At 32.6% G+C, this 20,132-nt stretch overlaps 1 protein-coding gene across 3 annotated transcripts in view; it reads right to left on the minus strand.

The window, feature by feature from the left end:
* Positions 1 to 458: 458 nt before the first annotated feature.
* LOC100749565 (alpha,alpha-trehalose-phosphate synthase [UDP-forming]) overlaps positions 459 to 20,132 on the minus strand; it is a 39,542-nt gene continuing 19,868 nt past the window's right edge. For 2 of the 3 annotated variants that reach the window (XM_033321300.1, XM_033321299.1), the window contains exons 4-11: positions 9,846 to 10,010; positions 9,054 to 9,282; positions 8,490 to 8,806; positions 7,513 to 7,886; positions 6,924 to 7,115; positions 5,568 to 5,904; positions 4,676 to 4,969; positions 459 to 4,153 (exon numbers count right to left, since the gene is read on the minus strand). In XM_033321300.1, the coding sequence (XP_033177191.1) occupies positions 3,914 to 4,153; positions 4,676 to 4,969; positions 5,568 to 5,904; positions 6,924 to 7,115; positions 7,513 to 7,886; positions 8,490 to 8,806; positions 9,054 to 9,282; positions 9,846 to 10,010 (2,148 nt within the window). In that variant the 3' untranslated portion in view covers positions 459 to 3,913. The remainder of the gene's footprint in view (positions 4,154 to 4,675; positions 4,970 to 5,567; positions 5,905 to 6,923; positions 7,116 to 7,512; positions 7,887 to 8,489; positions 8,807 to 9,053; positions 9,283 to 9,845; positions 10,011 to 20,132) is intronic. The other variant, XM_003490257.4, reaches the window with a different exon arrangement.

Raw genomic sequence — 20,132 nt, forward strand, 5'->3', positions numbered from 1 at the left:
TATATATATATATATATATATATATATATATATATATATACATACGTAAATCTTTTTTTGGCATCGACGAGAAACAGAAGAACCAAAAGACTCGTAAACATCTCTAATCACTTCGACCTGTTTTCACATTATTTACACATATACATGTATGTATGTATACGTATATGTCTATATTTCTATATGGCATGAGTATAGTCGTTGAGATAGACGTCCGGGATATAAACAGGTCATCAAGTAATTAGAATCATTTTCACGTAGTATCATTGCTATTTTGTTTGTCAGCTTGGAAAACCTTTCGTTTCTGTTTCTTTTGCCATTTGTTTCTTTTTTACTTGTTTCTGGGGTATTTCCTCTGTCAGTAATCTCATCTATCGAATTTCACGAATTCTTCTACATATAAAAATATACATATGTATATACGTAATAAATACTCGCTTCATACAATTCTGTTTCTTTTCTTTTTTTTTGAAGCGAATCTTCGTGTACGTTTATATAGCATTTTCTGAACTCTATGCGATAAAGGGAATATATTAACAGTACAATATATGCGTGTGAAGTTGAACACACGTGAGATTTAAATATACTGTTGGTGGAAGGGATATTGTGAAGTCATAAAGTAATGCTTAAATAGGGACGCGCCATAGCCATATTTTCTGGACGCTCATTCTAAGATGGAGCCATCTTAAATTCCAGATTGCAAACATTATTTATATATTTGTATTTAAAAGCTCTGCTTACAATCGTTCATTAGACCTGCATGATTCGTTTATTAACTCTTGTCGGTTTCTATTTTATAATAATTATTGTATTGATAAAAATTAAGCGACAACTACTTACACAGAAAGAACTAGTTACAACTTGCAACTTATCTATTCTTAAATCCCTTAGATCTTCTCAGATTTTCTACATTGATGTTAAAAATTCGTATACTTTCAGGCATGATGAATTTTACGATCTCACCATATCTCTTCCACCCAGACTACCTATCGTTTCGACCATGAAATTCGAAGGAAATCCAATGACGATATATGAATGTAAACACGTAAGGTACAGAAATTTAGAACTACATCTACAATCTCTTGAAAACGTCCTAATACCATGATCATTTCGCTGCTTGGCATCGATAGCGACACAATTCTAAAATTATACATTTTAAAGCATATTTTCAAATCATTTCAATGACATTGTAAAGCTGACTTAACGCAAGATACGTCAGTATTCACGAAAGCGGTACAACCTTCCACTTGTAGCGTCATGAAACAACTGAAAATAGGCCAGTGTTGTAAAACTAAGGGTTAGGTTGATAGCAACATACATAAATAACGATTTTGTCCTCTGACACAAAACTGAATTATAGAATTACAAATCTACCATTTTTTATGATAAAGCTAGAAACGTAACGCAGATTTTCTTTTATTCGATAAAAGAAAATCTGAAACTTCTTGAGTTGTGTCATCGTTAGTGTGAAGCAGCGATTTGTTCCCCTTCGAATGAAATATAATTATGACGCGTGCAAAAACTCACGTTCACTCTTTTGTATAGATGGAGTTCGTAGATGGAAAACGTAATACATTCAACAAAGTCTAGCTACTTATAAATCTGTGGTAATGAATCTGTTATTCATCCATGGATGAAAAAAGTAAGGTAGATCTTTGTTATATACATCAGTTCCTGATAAAAGGAGACGAGCTAATATTTTGTAGAAAAATTCACTATTGAATCTCTGTTTCAAAAATTCCATTTCATATTCTTTCAGCACTTTTCTCCTCTTGTGTCTGGCTTCGATTTAAACAAGGCCTATTATCGAAAACAAAGTTTTGCATAAACTTTCGTTTGGTCAGTCCCCACTGTATAATAATTACTTTATATGCATAGTAATTTTTATGATACTCTTTATAAAAAAATTCTTTCAGAACCCATCGATGTCTCATGCAAAACGCATTGAATTAATTAAGTGCTAAATGTTTTCTTTCTCATTATTGTAACACCTTTAATGAACATCTAGAAAGGATCGATCAGTTTTGAAAACATTCCACTAATATTAAAGAACGATTTTTCGATTTTCTTTTATCCCTTTTTCATGCCGTTCTTATTCCGTTCAGTCGAGTTCAATTTTCTTTCCTTAGTTTCACGTAGAAAACAGATAAACGCGTGGAATTAAAAATTCTGAATTTTTCTATTATTCTACTTAAAAACGTGTAAAAGTTGTCCATGTTTACTTTGATTCGTTTATCTTTAAGTGTATCGTTTCTCCCAATAATTTGTTTAACAGTATACGTTTGTATGTGTTGGTACATAATGTGTATATACATGCTGTGTTGTATGTTAATATGCGTCTAACATGTATGCGTACGTACAAAGTATGTACATTTCGTAAACCCCTTATCGCTAAGTTGTCGTACTTTATGTAGTTTATTATTGTTTATTGTGTATTAACCTTTCTCTTGTATGTGGACTTAAATTGGCACTGTTTCATCGTTTGATTTATAAAAGAAAAGAAGGAAAGATAAAATCATATTATTAGTCGATTAACCGTTAAACTTAAGAATTCCTTTTTTACAAGCGATATGCATACTAAAAGCGTATTCTCGCCTGTATTCATTCGTTCTCGAGTCGTCTTACCTATATCGATTGCATTTAATTTAACAGCTTGTAAACGTTATTGATATTCTCATTTTAAAAAAGTACATATTTGCATCAGAGAAGAAAAGAAAGATAGCTTTTATAAAAAAAAGGACAGATGTTTCATGATTCTATTTCAAAGAGAATTCTTTATAATCTTAACAAAATGAATGCGTTTCGCATAATTTCAATGGTATACAAAATACATGCCCAATATACATACAGCGAAATCGGCCACATCGACCTGATTTAAAAAACAGCAACATCCAACAAATCGATTTAAAATCTACAAATGGAAAACTGAAACCTGTTATATTAGTCAATTATGATATTTTGAGCAGGCTACATATTCGAATACAATTTTTTGTATCCTCTCTTATCTCCTAATATGCTGACATACGTGGAACCATTTCTCCGTTACAATCATCCTGTTTCGTGTCTCGGAAATTGGTAGCAAATATACAAATATTTAATAAAATCAGTTTTCGTTAAGTTATTACGATAATATTAAAATATATATCGAATATTTCCTGTGATACTTTTTGAGCGACGCGAACTTAGAAACTATGCATAGCTAAGTACCTATTATACGACTTTTGGTAAAACACGCTTTATCGAATCTACATTCAGGCTGATTATATCGCACAGCGTAATAATTGTTATGGTGAACATTAAATAAAAAAAGAAGAAGCCATCTTCACTCTTGAAACGAAGATTTAGCGACTGCACACGTAACATTCATCTTTTTTAAATTCTTTTTTAATAATGCGATTTGTTATGTTTTATCGGGGTAAAGCCATTTAACTGGTCACCGGAGAGATACATCGATTAAACATCGAAAACAGTCAATATAGAATGATTTGTTGGTTCCACATCGAAAAAGATCAATTCTTCCATTTTTTGGCTTGTATACATGCGTAAGTACGATAAGTTCTATTAAGTTAACTCGATACAATCGAATATGTTAAATAGAAGATCTCGAATACAATTTATCCAAGGGAAAAATTATTCATGTGACGCTTGACTTGTTCGATACATGACAATGATGCTTTCCACCATATTCTCGCAGCCGATACAACTTACGCGATGATTTTTTTTTTTATTTTAATTTTTTATTTTATTTTATTTTATCCACCTAGAGATTCCCTTTTTTCCTTCGCTCTTATTCTTCCCTCTCGCTTTTATTTGATCTTACTCTACGAGTACATCATATTAAGCCTGTGACATACAAAGTATGTATTTCTTGTCGAGGATACAGTCGATGTGATAACGAAGATTATTAGGGCGTCACCTAGGATTCTAACACTGTATTCGTCGGCATATACGACATTTCCATGGTAATTCCAGCGCTGCTACGTCGGTATCTAGAAGGAATCTCGGTGCTGTTGCGAGGCTTGCGTCTGCTCAAGTGTCTCTCTACCCACTTCAACATGGTCAACACGGAATCCGTACTCGGCAAACGTCTTTCTGCCGACGTACGGATTATATGCGACGACGCTACGCGGAAGGTAGCTGCCATACCTTTTAGCGCCTGCAGAGAATACATAATTATATAGATTATATAAGATATGACAATAAATCAAAATCAAAGAAAAAATGAACTTAATAGATGGATAAAAGTTTGAGGAAATGTAATATTGACTATATTAACTGTATAGAATTTATAAGTTTCAGGATATTTAATATTAACTATATAACTATATATAATTTTTATGTTTCAGGAAATCTAATATTGGCTGTATAACTATGTATAATTATGATATCTAGTATTATCTTTTTGTGGTAATCTGAAATCTTTTATTAACACGTTGATTGTTGATGACGTTACGTTATCGTGGTGTGGTTACTTTCAGGTGCAAATGACACCACCACATCAGCGTCACGCGCAACGATTTTCGAATGACGTAGCAAATGTTGACGATTGCTTAAAAACAATTTCCGTCACAATGGAAGGCCACGCGACTTCAACTTAACGATGAACGTGTTAAAGTATTAGATATAGTATATGTCCATTCTTCCTTTACTGTAGATTCGGTTATTGGGGAGTTCATACCTTCATTGCATCTTCATCTGTAACATCATCACCGGCATAAATAATCCTGATACGTTCGCTCCAATCTAAACCAAATGCCGTACGCAGGATGTAAATGGAAGCACGACCCTTATTCCATTCAACTGGTGGTCTAGCTTCAATGGCACAGTGCGCTGAACAGGCTTTGAAACCTGCTTGCTCGATGATTTTCTTTGCCTGATCAACCATCTGAGAACGTCCTTCCATTGGCGTTTCACGATAATGGAACGTCAGTAACGCTCCTTTGTTTTCTACCCAAGCTCCATCCTTGCAAAGCTAGATTCAATACATCAAATTAGTCGTTTAAAGTCGTAAGTAATTAGTTGTAATTAGTTGCAATTACAATTGTTGAAGATGTTACACGATACGTCCCTAGTACCTAATACTCAAAATTCTTAGAAATATTTTTTCTACTTTGCTTTTGTTACTATAATACAGAAATGTTATTGAAAAAGATACTTAATTGAAAGAGGCAGCTCTATCTTTGACTAATTTGAATAAATCAAGAAAAATTAACTCAAAGTCAATCAAAATCAAATTACATCTTGAAACGTGCTATAAATGCACAGCCAAGAAGACATTCGTAATAATAAATTACGTTTTTGAATATAGAATCGTCTTCTTTCTTCTTCTTTCAATAAAGACAATCTAAGTATTGGAATTACCCCTTTATCGTCGTAAACTCTTCAATTATAATTATTACACTCTAATATAACTTCCTTTTTACATTTCTCATTATAATTCATTGCTCGCTTAAAAACAATATTATAATATCAGAAAATATTAAAATGCTCCAACAATTTTAATTGCAAGACGAATAACAAATATCTCAAAATACTATCGCTTTGGAAAAAATAATGAAAATCATACTCACTTGGTCTTGCAACGTTTGCATCAAATTTGCCACCTTATCTTCCAACTCAGCAGGCATCGGATGAACAAACTTGCTACCGTCCGGATGCAAAATTTCCAATCCGTGATTTCCGGCGTACGTAATACCTTCTATACCAACCATCGACTTCACATTGTTCACGTTTCTGCCTGATATAATTGCTATATATACATCGGACATGTTCGATAGCCTTTGGAGAACGTTCTTCGTTTCCAAAGGTAAAATGGCAAGATCCGGATGAGTCGCAATAGGAGCTAAAGTACCATCGTAGTCCAGCAAGAGGGCCAATTTATGATTATCGCCGATATACCTAGGGGACATGTGTTATCACTGGAACGTTACCCGGCTTTCATCATGAGTCAGGTCGCATTCGCACGCGCGGGCCCGCCGTGTTCCAAAAGCATTCTCTGACTGAGCATAAACCTCTTCAAACAGTGTCGAACATGGACACACGTAATCCGTAGACTTGGAATTTTATTCAAGAACATTTTCATACTTCGTTCACAATGCATTAAATACATCACGATAACTTAATTAATTTTACAATAGGATAGATTTTTCAAGAATATTAATACAGATGGATACGGTTAATTAGGAAAATTGTTGCAAATGTTCTTGATTTTGAATAGTTGGAAGGTTGCATATGTATTTGTAATATATCATTGGTAATATCAAAGCACCTGGTGGTCAGCGTTCCCTACGCTGCGATGTACCCAAACTCATGCTCAATTTAATAAACAATTCAATCGACCGGATTTTTAATCAGTTTTTGTCGAAAGATGCATTCCATTGGGACCGTTCTGTTAACATACCAAACTTGTGGTTTGTACTAGCATGCTCATCAGCAATCTGCACTCGTACATGAGATAAGCAAACTCTACCTATACACTTTGATGTATACAATTTTTGTGTAGAAGATTTTTAGTAGAATATTGTGTATTTAAAGTGAGCTAAATTACGATATTTGTCATTAAAGTGCAGCAATCTCTTTAAATTTTGGTTTTAGTTTTTCTGCCCCCTTATTTATTCTTGTCTCATGACTCAACAAATTAGGTTTTAATAAGTAACTACGAATCTACTTAATTTTGTGAGTAGCCATCGGTAAGTTTGTTTTGTAATAGTTTGCCCACACACATACATTAAAGTGCGATTAATTCATTTAGTATTCTCAATGTAATCAACAATTAATTCGATAGGAAATTTACATACATAGTGTTAATAATTTTAACACCTTAGAATAACTGGATTTTAATCGTACATTGGTTGATTGATTTTCGTATAAGCACATGCTCTGGTCGGGCCCAGTCATGCATGTCGTTGATCTCTAACAATACCTACTTGCTCAAGTAATCATCGAAATCATCCATGGTCACTGGTTGCATCGTGGTTGCACCTACAGAATCATGTTCCTCCAGCGATCCCATTACTTGCAGGAAGGACTTCATCCAATAATTGACATCGTTGATCCTTTCACGGCGTCTTAAGTGATTCATTCTTAATGTGCGTTCGTCTTCTGGCATGGTAAGCGCTCTGGAATGTATAGAAAAATTAATTAAGAAGTTTAAAATCGAGCTCACAAACCATATTTATATGTTTGAAACTGTTTTGTTCTTTTTATTTGAACGTTTCTTGGATAAGAATTAAATACTTAAAGTCATTGAAAGCAGTAATATTTTTGCTTAAATGGTTAATTAATTTAAAAAAGTAACAATTAGTTGATTTGATGTAATAACATAATAATACAATATTAAAGCTTTGATGTTAACAGGAATATAAAAAAATAGATTTATTATAGAAATATTAAATAGATTTGTTAGAATATACATACTTAAAAGAAAGACGATTTGCAATCAAAAACTTCAGAGTTACAATAGTAAATATTTAAATGATACTCCAAATTCAATTTGTATAAACATATTAATCCTACCTATGGATAACTTCAGCAGCTTCGTCTAATTCATAAGGATTACAGATCAAGGCTTCGTGCATCATCTCCCCAGCTCCAGCGAATGGAGAAACGATCAACACACCAGGTGGTGTGTTAATTTGACAAGCGACGAATTCCTTGGCGACCAAATTCATACCATCTCTAAGTGGTGTAACCAGAGCAACCGCAGCATCCCTATAAAATGCTGCCAATTCGTCCTGACTCACGCAACCATAAATGTAACGAATAGGAGACCAATTCGGTGTCGTAAATCGACCGTTTATGCGACCGATAAGTTGATCCATCTCAAGTTTCAAATCCTGATATTCACGTACGTCAGTTCGCGATGGTACAGCAATTTGAAGCATAGTAACCTAAACAGATATATCATTTCGTCGAGTAATTTGATAGGAAACTCATATATTTTTTTTTTTTTTTTTTTTGTAATTTTCTTTTAGTATCTGATTAATTGAATAAGACAATTTAATAGCTATGTTTTAAACTAAATCTAGAATTATTTGATTTATAGTATTTTATCCTATCATTGAACACTGTTTGTGACCAATAAATTCTTATGTAAGTTTCTTCGTCACTATTTTTCTAAAAGACGGATAGGTCATAACAGATTAACCGTGTGACCTCTTTGGTAACTAGATCTAGCTGAGTTTTATTGACATTTTGCAATACACTCTACTTCAATTAAAACATATTTCAATAATTACAAAATGAATAAATAATACACCTTGAATATTTATTATGAAACATTGGAATAATCCAAAGTAGCTTTACTTAAATAAACGAAACATTTAGACATTAATCTTTCCGTTTTATTTTATTTCATGTGTAAGTACTTTGACCTCATATATGTACCTCCATAAATTACCATATATTAAAATGTAAATATAAGGGAAATGCGAATCTTGTATGATTTGCGAATTTTATTATCGCGTTAATATCAATTATAATAATATCGTTACCTGTTCACGATGTTCTGGATGTTTTTCTAGCAACAGCTCAAAAGCCTTCAATCTGTTGACCAGACCCTTGGTATAATCAAGACGATCAACGCCCAATACAATTTTCTGATTGGTCAACATGACCTTGTTAGCACTCTCGGCTAACGAGACGAATCTATCGAATGGAATGCCAATGGGAAGTGGTCTCACACGAACAGTTCTTCCACCGTGCTCCACTAACAGATTCTTACGATCAACCCTGCACCCAAGACTTCTCTGGCAGCAGTCGACGAAGTTCAGACAATAGTCTTGAATGTGAAAACCAACCATGTCGCAACCTAAAACAGATACAAATAAATTTACATTCTTTGATTCGTAACAGTCAGCTTTCAAGATTTTGGCAAATACTTTATTATAACGTATAATCTAATTAAAATTCGTGAAATTTATATATTTGTATTCGGCTTTTAAGAAATAGAATTTAGTACTTTAAATTCACGTTAAATATCACTTCTGGATTAAATTTGCAAATTTTAATCGGCAACTTAAAAATTTTTAGCGATATAAGAATCAGTGAAAGCTCACCAAGCATTCCTTGAAGGATTTCATCAGCCCATGGGAACAATCTGAAGATGTCCCATGGTGGGAAAGGGATGTGGAGGAAGAAGCCTAATTTACATCTGAGACGTTTCTCGTCGGCTCGTTGCCGAATCCAATTCGCTGCTAACATTAGGTGATAGTCGTGCACCCAGACCAAAGGCGTGCCATTCGGTTGATTCTTCTGCTCCTTGTAAATTTGTTCCAGTGCACTGACCTAAGTCGATACAAAAACTGAATATTTAGTACTAGAAATATCTGCCTAATATAATGTCTATAATCTCGTTTTTATCTCAATAAAACTCAATTTTTACTAAAGGCATATTTTCGATACTTTGAAAACAATAATTCTTTTTCTCCGATACAATTCCATTACGAATAACTTACTAAGTAACAAAATATTCCACGTATGCGGAACTTTTCAGTTCTCATTACTATTATGACAACATAATATCTCGCATGTAAAGGTACATATCGCTCTGTTTAAGTCGCAGCAAATATTTGTTACCTTGATAACATTTTTAACAATTTCAACGTAACACTTATTTGTAGAGTACACAAGAGTATAAGAGTATATAGATAACAGTGTACTTCCTGTGTTTCATATCTTATATACATTTTTCTTTATCTGACAATTTTATCCACATAATCGCTGCCTGACATAGCATCATATACATATATCCTCTCGTCGAATTGAATTACTACTCTCTTGCTATTTCAAGTAGCTGACGTCCTATTGTAATTTCAATCGATACTCCATTCGACGGCGATTATACTCACCGTTTTAACAGCGAATTCCTCGTTGACCGCGGAGTACGCTCGCCAATGTTCCGCGATAAAGGTCGCTCGATCAGGCATAGAGTGGAACAATGGCCAAAAGGTTCCATTGCAACATCCATTGTAGTACGCATCGAAGATGACCGGGTCGAAGTGTACTGCCATAACCTGGGGAACAAATATTACGACCTCTTTAATCCGGCTGTAGAATATAACATGCACATAGATATTAATTAGCGTTCGCTGAGATGTCCCAAGGCGATTCTTTGTATAGAACTAAAGAAGCAACTTCGTAGTTTTCCTTTCTTAGCAACTGTGCACATTATTGTTAGAAAAGCAGAGAATAATACGAATCGCGTAGAAAGTAATGATATTTGTTGACGTTATATGTATTTTTATTTTTATTTAACTTCTGCATCTTAATTTTTATATCTTTTAATTCATAAGAAGAACGTACGTAAAATGACATGGTCACATTGCTAATTCCATTTCTTTTTCTCTATTTATTTAACTTCCAAATCTTTATTTTTACACATTCTGTGTATTCTTAAGGAAATCTCTCTCCCCCTTTTATGTTTTCACGTGCTTTTAGAGGATGAGTTAATTTCAAAAGCGCGATTTTTCAAGATACTGCAATTACTAGCGTATTTATTTTTTAAAGATACAATCCTGATATAGAAAAATATATTTAGAAAAGAACGGAGCACAACAGGATATCGATACGTCTAGATTCTATATTTTAAAGATAACCAGTTAACGTTAATTTTCTATATTATTTTGAATGTGAAGGAATATTTCAATTTTTATAGAATCAAATGGAAATTTTAATTCACCCATGTAACATCCTGCCATTAGACTGAATTAATTATTCAACTTCTTCATTCTATCTTCTGACATTTCAATAACGTATCAAATGTACGTGAAAGATATAACAAAATCATACGAGAAAAGGTGATTGGCGACGACTTTTATAACGAAAGAAATAAATATACAGAATTGAGATACATAAAGGCTATAAAAACCGTTGCTTGGAAAAGACAGTATTATTACAAATAGAAACATGTACCCATTTGTATTTTTAAATTTTTACAATAGAAAACAATAAGATCAACGGATCTCTTTTTTAACATAACAATGGGTCGTTAAGCTACCTATTTTCTTCCTCAGCACAATGTTTTCTTCTCGGAAAGAGACTCCACGAGATGCAAGATGATTAAGGAAAAGCTATCTCCTGTTTCTTTCGTTCGAATATAATGGTTCGCGAAAATATTTGAACACTTATTATAGACAATTTTATATATATATGTCTATAATAAATAAATAAATAAATAAATAAAATAATAAATAAATATTTAGATATTGTGTGTGTTACGTAAGACATTTTCAAATTTCATTAGCCCTGTAACGAGACACAGATATCGTCAAATTATATCAGACATATTTGAAAACAATCTAAAAATTTATATAGAAATTATGAGATACTTGCTGCAAACATATATTTGATAAAAAATTAGTATACTACATAAATACACATTTTAATCGTACAGTAAATGTCAAAGATGGTCCCATTAAATATTGAAGTTTATCAATATAATAATTGATTTAATTTCTAATTTTGTTTCGTATAATCCAATTTCATGGATTCGTTATCGTCCTTTCAAAATTCCATTATGTCCATCGTACCTAGTTTTATATTCTTGATCTTCTTTTAAAATTCCTTACGATCAATTCCACATTGGGAATTATAAGCAAGTTTGATGACACTGCTTAATGGTGTGAAAGCAATTCTACACTCGATTGCCACAAATAGTCACAGCGTCGATCGAATGCAGCAAATAACTCGACAAATGTTAAATCAATGACGTTACACGTTCTGTCGATCGTCATACGCGTTTGCAGATTGATCGTCGCCATTGCAGGAAGCATATAATAACAATAGACGCAAATTCCTAAGCCGTGGTATACAATTTTCTTTATCAAAAGCAACGATCAAAGATTCAGACATCGTCGCTTCGTAACACGAAATTACATCGACATTAATCTGATAATAAAAAACAAACTGTGTACTTGAGAAGGAACAAGAGATAAACATAATATCATTTAAAAATTGTGGGACGCTTGAGTGACGACAATTTTAAGAATGTACCCAATATAGTATACCAGAACACTGCAATTTCAAAGAAAGTCTATTTTAGATTATATAATTTTATTATGCAACTATTTTCGTTGGTAGAAGTACAATAGGATTTAACAAGCTCGCCAATTTCTTCAGTTCTTAAATGTGTCAAGTTCGATAAAAAATATTAAAATTGCGATGCATTAAATATTAATGTATCGAGCCAATATTTCTTATATCCCTGAGATTTAGTGCGTCCAGGAAACTCGAATAAGAGCTAGAGATTTTACTTGGAGCCATTTGTAGTGTCTATATAACTCCAAACGAGTCTACCATATAAGTATCGATTTTAATTAGCAGTGAGAAATTTCTTTGGCTATCACGAAAAATAGATCATAAAATTCCGTCATAAATTCCAGCAACGTATAAAACGAAACAATGTTCCAACGAACGGAGACATAGTTGAGTTTTATGATGATGAAGGAGATTTAGTTGACTCGTACTACTTGACGAAGTTTAGAGTCTGCTCTAGTTACGACGAGATGGTATGTTTCCAGAATTTTTTCATTTATCTGCTTTAGAAGTAAGTATCTACCTAAAGATACTACCCACTTTTAATTTTGTCAAACATTAAAAAATTTCTTAAAATTCCCTACATATTCTCAGGGAAAGATTTCTATTACCAAAAACCATTCCCTATCGATTCTACGCCAAATATTACAAATAAAATCGTAAGTTTTCGCTTGAAGTGAACAATTTCGTGTAACTCACTAAACGAAACAAATGCGAACTCTTGTTCAGTAATGTAGGTCGATTCGAACAAACAACAAATTGTACGAAAGTCTAAGAAACTTTCGGTATTTTCCAACGAAATCGCGAGAAAGTGTAGAAACGAGACTCGCGTAAATAGCAATCGGAAGTGCATAAAGTCCGGCGTAGGAGTCGATAACACGATAACGCTTAGTTGGCAATACGTGACGAAGTCCCAGAACATCTTTTGTTAATTGCTCGTTATCCTCCTCGACGTTCTTTTGTTTTGCCCGTAGCACGGCCTCCTTTATTTTCTGAACATCGTGAAAACACGTCCACTCTCTGGTTAACGATTGACGCAAGCGGTCAAACAATCGCTAATGAGATAATTATTAATGTTCTCAGCAGGTCTAGACACAACCATCAGAGGAAGAATCTGATTGGTGCTTTAATTATCATTATTTTTTAAATATATTGATAAAGATAATGTATAATAGAGTATTATCTAATTTATTATTTAATTTCATACAAATAAAATAACATTCTTCCAAAATATACTACGTGAAAATACAAATATTCCAAGCATACTCTGTTCTAATCATTCTAAAATAAAATTATTCCACGAAAAAATGATATCAATTCACCAGGAAACAGAAAGCTTCTTTCGTTGTGTTACATTTATTTATCAGTTGCTGACATTACCTAACCAGCACAGAAAAACCTCGTTAACATCTAAATGTTATCGACTGACGCAAATGAAAGTCCAAATGAATCAAGAAAATGAAACTGACTAGTAGTATTAACTGTTTCTTTGTGTGGTGCTTTTACCGTCTCTATTATTTGACCTGGACATAATGTGGAAAACGAAAAAAATTATATAAGCCACGATAGATTGGTCCCTGGCCGACGAAGTTCAAAAGAACTTATCGATACAACGATTGCATTATAACGTTCTCGTATCACGCCACTCCTTTGTTTCCCTTTGATATTCATTAATGGTGAATGGAATGTATTGAAGAAAGAAGAAAAATAATATTGACGAGATACTGTAAACTTGCTGCAGCTTTTTTCGTATTAGCATTAAGAATTATTATTCCACGATATTACTAAAATAACAGGCTAAAATAAAACAGAATTTATGGAAATATCTTTTACAACATAACTAGGTCATTATTACGTAATTTTCAAATATATTCTAGATGGTTAATATATTAATGTGAAGTATTGATATGAAAACATAATGGTTACTGCTACCACGAATAAATCATTATCATCGAATTCGTTGAATTTTGAAATTTACCGAATTAATAATATTAAAATTAACAAGTCGCTATAGCTGTTTTAAAATAAAATAAAAGATTCTAAATACAGTACTTATTGTTAGTAAATATTATGATGAGCATCTCCTTTAAACGTCTGACATATTTTTAACGTATGTGTTATGATCATAATGTGTTGTTCTGATTTGAAAACTAGAAATCAATGACTGATACAGATAGTATCTCATTATCGATGCTATAATATAGTGATACAGTAATAAATACAGTAATAAATAAAATTAAATTAAAAGGATATACATACATAGATACACAGGTAGCTTATGTTAGATATATTGTAAAGAATATATTACAAGGAACATCATGATAAAAATAGTTATTTAAGTGGTTTCACCCGTATCATTCACTATATTTAACATTGCAACAATAAGAAGTATAGACGTCAATGATTGCAAAAATATCTACGATTTCTTGGCGGTCGTTCATTTAATGTCAAGTATCAAGATTACAATGTATATAATGTACATGCAATAATATACATGCAAACAGCTGCTCGGTTTAGCGTGAAGCGCGCTATTTGTCTTGGCAAGCCTGAGTTTGTCCTTTCGTAACGACATCATGATGATTTTATTGCATAAAAATACGTTTTTCAAGTATCTTTAAATTCTTCTAGCTACACATCTTTTGTATACTGCATCGCTATAGTTTAATGTAGATATATGTATAAGTACACGACATTTTCGTTGTATTTTGCATAAACGTGTTTTATAATGATTTCAAATGAAAACGCAATCAATCTCGTGATGTAAGCGGAAGCATGCAATATGTGTAATTTCATTTACATATCATAATATAAATAATAAAAAACAAATGAATAAACGACACGTGCTCGTCTTGTAAAACCTACAACGTTACATATCTATGCTTTCAAAATAAACAAAGGTGGATATAGCGATTCACGAGATTACCTATAGTTAATCCAGAGATTTAGGTATTAAATAAAATTGTCCCTATTACAATCTACAACTATTGATTCTTTTTCATAACTTCATCCGTTAGTTTAAAAAAATTTATCTCCAAGCTCAATATACAGTCTTAACAATTCATAAAAGTTTCTAACGCTTTAATAGTAGATTAAAACTGGAAAAGTACAGAAGGCACATACACGTTGTACATCTTTTTCTGTTCAAAATATCTGTTGACTATTATGAAAGATTAAACTGTGTTATCTGTTTGCATATGTTTTTCTTATTATTTTTCATGTAACAAATGCGTAAAATTTTATGTCATAAAACAAGATAAACATTTCTTAAGTCTACAGTCAAATGCAATTTAATTGTTTAGAAGAAATAATTAGAAAAGTCAAAACACATAATTAAATAAAGATTCTTCAATACTTCAATATTTTAATACCGAAATAGAAGAAATCTCAGGAATCTTCAATACTAGACAAGAACAAAATTTACTCCCAAATTTCAACGAATAAAATCAATCCAAACCAAACAAACATGAAAACAGAATTCCAAATAAATCTATCCGGACACAACGATATGAATTCTAGTGTGATATGTATGTACAAAGATTTCCTAACATTCTACCAAGTTCGACTAATGTTTCACACTTCGTAGACGTCATATGAGGCATTAATCAACGCTGGATCATGATATTTACGCATGGTCCCAGAAGCAGACGAAAAAAAGGAAGGACTGAATCTTCCTCAAAACAATTTAAGTATTACGAGGTCACGCAAACGTATCAAACGTAACAAAATTGTGTTGCGTCACGTTAACGAATCTCGTCTGTCCCGCCAAGCTGACTGACGATGATCTGATCGGCTTATAATCGCTTATCGACTGTGAGTCCAGGGAAAATTTTCGAGATCGCGTAAAACACGTGATTAGCGAAAGACACGCCGCGTGGGCGTGCATGTCACAAAATTTGACGTAAGAACGTGTGAATCGAAAAAGCGTTATCGAAGTCTGTAGCGAAATTGAACGCGGCTGATAAACGTCGTCGGATTCGCGAGCGTCACGCCACTGATAACCCCTTTGATGATTTGACCTCTCGACACGATTATCGTGACACCAGATCCTTGCCTCAGATCCATTCGTATACGAGCTGATCGACGCTTTGTAAAAATCATTTAAGGAGCTCGGAGGTGATTTTTCACCAGTGATTTCCGAATAAGGTCGCCGAGGATTGGCTCGATGACTGATTAAAAACAACTCAAGGTCCGGCTACGTTTCGGAGATTGGAAAACATTTCGGGGAAACGTAATCGAGGAGAGCTGATACGAGATGATAATTGAAGGTCTCTATGGAAGAGACTGTGGGCTCATTTGTTGGAATTAGAGGATAACATCATTCAATTTAACCTGTTAACCGGGCCATTTATTCGGCAAAGATTATAAGAATTATATCTAAACTCTTCGAATTAGATACGTAATTGATTTGATCAGGCAGTAAATCAAATTTTGGCAAATGAAGTTCAGATAGACAGAGAAGGGGAAGAGATTTATGACAAGAATTAGTTTAATAGAAAGGAAATCAAGAAGATTACAGTTCGTAGTTGAAAAATTAGCTTAATTAAGAATCAGATGCTCTACAGAACTTGATGCCCAAAGCAAGCAATTTTTGAATTGATTTTACAATTCATTACATCTCAATGTGCAATCAAAATTTGTCTCGGAAACATTTTACGTATTTTCTCATCCAAACGAATCAAGCATCCTCTACCAATTATATAATAACTACTTCGTCATACTAATGCAAAATTGATGAATCCTAACATTTCATCAATATTTCTGTTTTATTCGATGAATTTACTAATAATCCATTTTTCTCTTTTCCGCGGTTAACCCTTTCAACACGGTAGAAAAATTCTTTTCATCAGTTCTTAATAACAGGAGCATAATAATACGATAGAAACGGAAACAGAATTACTAAAAAATTAATTTTTGTAGAGGGGATAGAAAACGTTGAAATAATTCAAAATCAGTTTTACTGAGAGAAGATACATTTATCGTGTTCGGTTAATAAGCTGTTAAACTACGGTGTTGCGTATGCACAACATCGAACATGAAAGGGTTAAATGCATATCTGCTATTCCATAACTCAACTCCGATAAAACAAAAGAATCATACATGAAACTCATATACATATATATATATACATATGTATATGTATGTATGTATACATATATATAGTTCTTCCTAAACGTTATTTAGGACAAAAACAAGATATTCTATCTATGCTTGAGAAAAACCCCCGCAACACTGTTATCACAGATACGTAAACACCACCCCCACTATACGATCTTCGTTTGTTCGTTTTTCTCTCAATATTTCCCTTAAAGACGTGGATATAATGATGTATTCATATCAACACGAGACATCGTATTTCCTCGGGAAAATAATGAAGAGGAGTATGATACAACGTTGAGAATAGAAACTCAGCCTCGCAAGTCGGTACACAGGCTACTTTCAAAGTAGAAAGAGACAGACTCTTATAAAAGGCCAGGAAGCTTCGTGCAAATTCCTTGAAAGTCTCTTGCTTTGGATCGTTATAAGTGATAATATATATTCATCGACAAATAAATAAACGTCTATATGATGGCGTTGTATATTATTATGTAATTGGTAAACTGTGGATGTTCATGCATTTATTAAAAATTGACAGATGCAAAAATGTACAAAGTATTTGTAATGTAAATAAAATATGTGAAACATTCATATCCTTTTTTATATAAAAAAGTTACATATATTCTATAAACATATAAATATTTAAATATTATTTATATATCTAATTTGGTAGAGTTACTTTAGTTAGTACAATTAATTAGCAAATAATTGGTTAACAAAACATTCACAGTAAGAAGAGGGGACACAGTATATATATATATTAGAAACGATTAATTAAATATATGCAGTAAGTGAAAAAAATTTCTATTCAGATTCCCTTTCTTTAATCGTGATCATAAAAATATAAATTCGCATCAACATTCGCAATCTAGTAATTCTATCATAAATTGTAAAATTTGTTTCACAATTTCTTTGGACTTAAGAGAGTTTTAGGCAAAAAGCTTTTTATTTTCAATTTAAAATTTCGTACAAACAACTTTATGAAAAGTCACATACAAATAAAAATATATATCGCGCTTATATCGGATATTTACCATTTCTCCATTTCGCTGTTGTACATTTAAAAATTCTGCTATCGCTCCAGTATCTCTTTCTCAAAGCTTAACGTAACTTTTGTATGTCACTTCATATCTATTTCCCCTCTATATTATCTTCCAGGAATATCTGATCTCCTTTTACGAAGATCTTTTCCTTGTAGCCACAAGCTACGCCACCGTTAACCAGGGACAATTGGCTCGTTCCGCAACAGATCAAATTCGTTCCCTGTGGATCGCGATTTGATTAACTCGATACCGAACAATTCCCTTTATTCGTTCGTTTCAAAGTTCAAAGGTAAATCTGTATAACCAAGACACAGTTACAGCTGACGCGGTTCTAAATTATGCTGTCTGATATCCGGTTCGTTATTGATGACGTTTTCCCATCTTTCTTTCCATCGATGTTTACTCCTATGGTTATTCGAACCGTGAAGCTTTATAATTGAAACGATTGAAGGATTTCGTCGACTCGATATCACAGGGATTAGATTGATTTAGTCGATGTAGAGCAATTTTATTTAGTCGATGTAGAAAATCGGTAGCATAAGCGTTGATTGCAATTATGACGAAAATAATCCTTGGACATAATGATCTGTCTAATGTAAACGGTAACCGGTGACGTAGATTACTGTAGAGATACAAATTGTTACAAAGAGGACACGAAAATTTGTTAGATACAGTTAATTCAGCTGGTAATTTTGAATAGAAATTGTTATATTAAATATAGTTTCCAGAGAAAATATTTAGAGAATTCTTCTATCGCAGTAAAGAAGAATTTTATTTGCAAGGTTAGTAATTTAAAATGTAAAAATTTACCTGATAATAATACAATTTTTCCGATAAAAACGTAGTACATTCTTTTTTGTATACAGTTTTTCTAGTTTTTAAATCTAAAATTAACAATATCCAAGACCTCGTTTGCATTTTTCCGATATAATACACTTCATATGTAAATTATTCATATGTAAGATATTACAAAACTGAAATATTACATAAAAAGTCCACAGACATTTTGTTAAAAAATTGTAACGGAATAATACAAAACGTGAAAGATATGTTTTTTCCCCGTAGTTCGATACAAGCAAGGAGAAATATTTCATGCTTATATTGTTTGTTAATATAATCTGTCTAATTTGCATAATGCATAATTGTGTACTGATGATACTATTTTACAAAGATCTTGGTAGAGATTATTTAAGCGCTAATTCAAATACAATCATAATCAAATGCATAAATAGCTAATTCCAAGGCTAGAAACAATCGTAAGACAAATGGATAATTCTTATTGTAAATTCGTCAAATTCTTTCTATTAGCCTTTAAAGAACCGATTTTTTATTGAATTTATCATTGGTTTTCTAAAGTTTTTGTAATTCTTCTTGCATCTATAGCTACATAAAGCGTGAGAAGATTAACTAAAGGAAGTCAATGTTACAGAAATTCATACATTTTAAACACTTTCCAGCATCCAACGAATGCCAGTTAGATTAAATCGAAATCTAATTAGGTCGATCATTTTCCTTCTCAATACAAGTGAAACAGTGTTTAGCTCGGATCAAACTCATTTCCTAGTAAGAATGACGATGTTTGCTGAACGAGTGACGTTAGTAAGGTTCAGTGAATTTTATTCCAATCGAATAAATGGCTCTTTTTGATTCGAATTGCTTCTGCTTGAGTATAGTTCAGTCCCAAAGTACATAATTCCTATCAGTTTATTAACTTCGGAACAAATAGCGTAGATACGTATAAGGAGCAATAGTAAATACTACCGTCTGCATTAAGGCATCCTTATAAAAGAATCGAAGAAGTATGAATGTGATTAATTATCAAGTTTTCAATGACTTTACTATTTTTAAATTCGCTATGACATAATACGTGTCGTCTCCGACATAACTGCTACCTATTTCTGTTTTATATATGAAACACGGTCGCTTAATTGCACACATTTATTAAGTACAATTTAGCAATGTTGT

This window comes from Bombus impatiens, unplaced genomic scaffold (assembly GCF_000188095.3).
Source record: "Bombus impatiens unplaced genomic scaffold, BIMP_2.2 scf_0418, whole genome shotgun sequence".
NCBI lineage: Eukaryota > Metazoa > Arthropoda > Insecta > Hymenoptera > Apidae > Bombus > Bombus impatiens.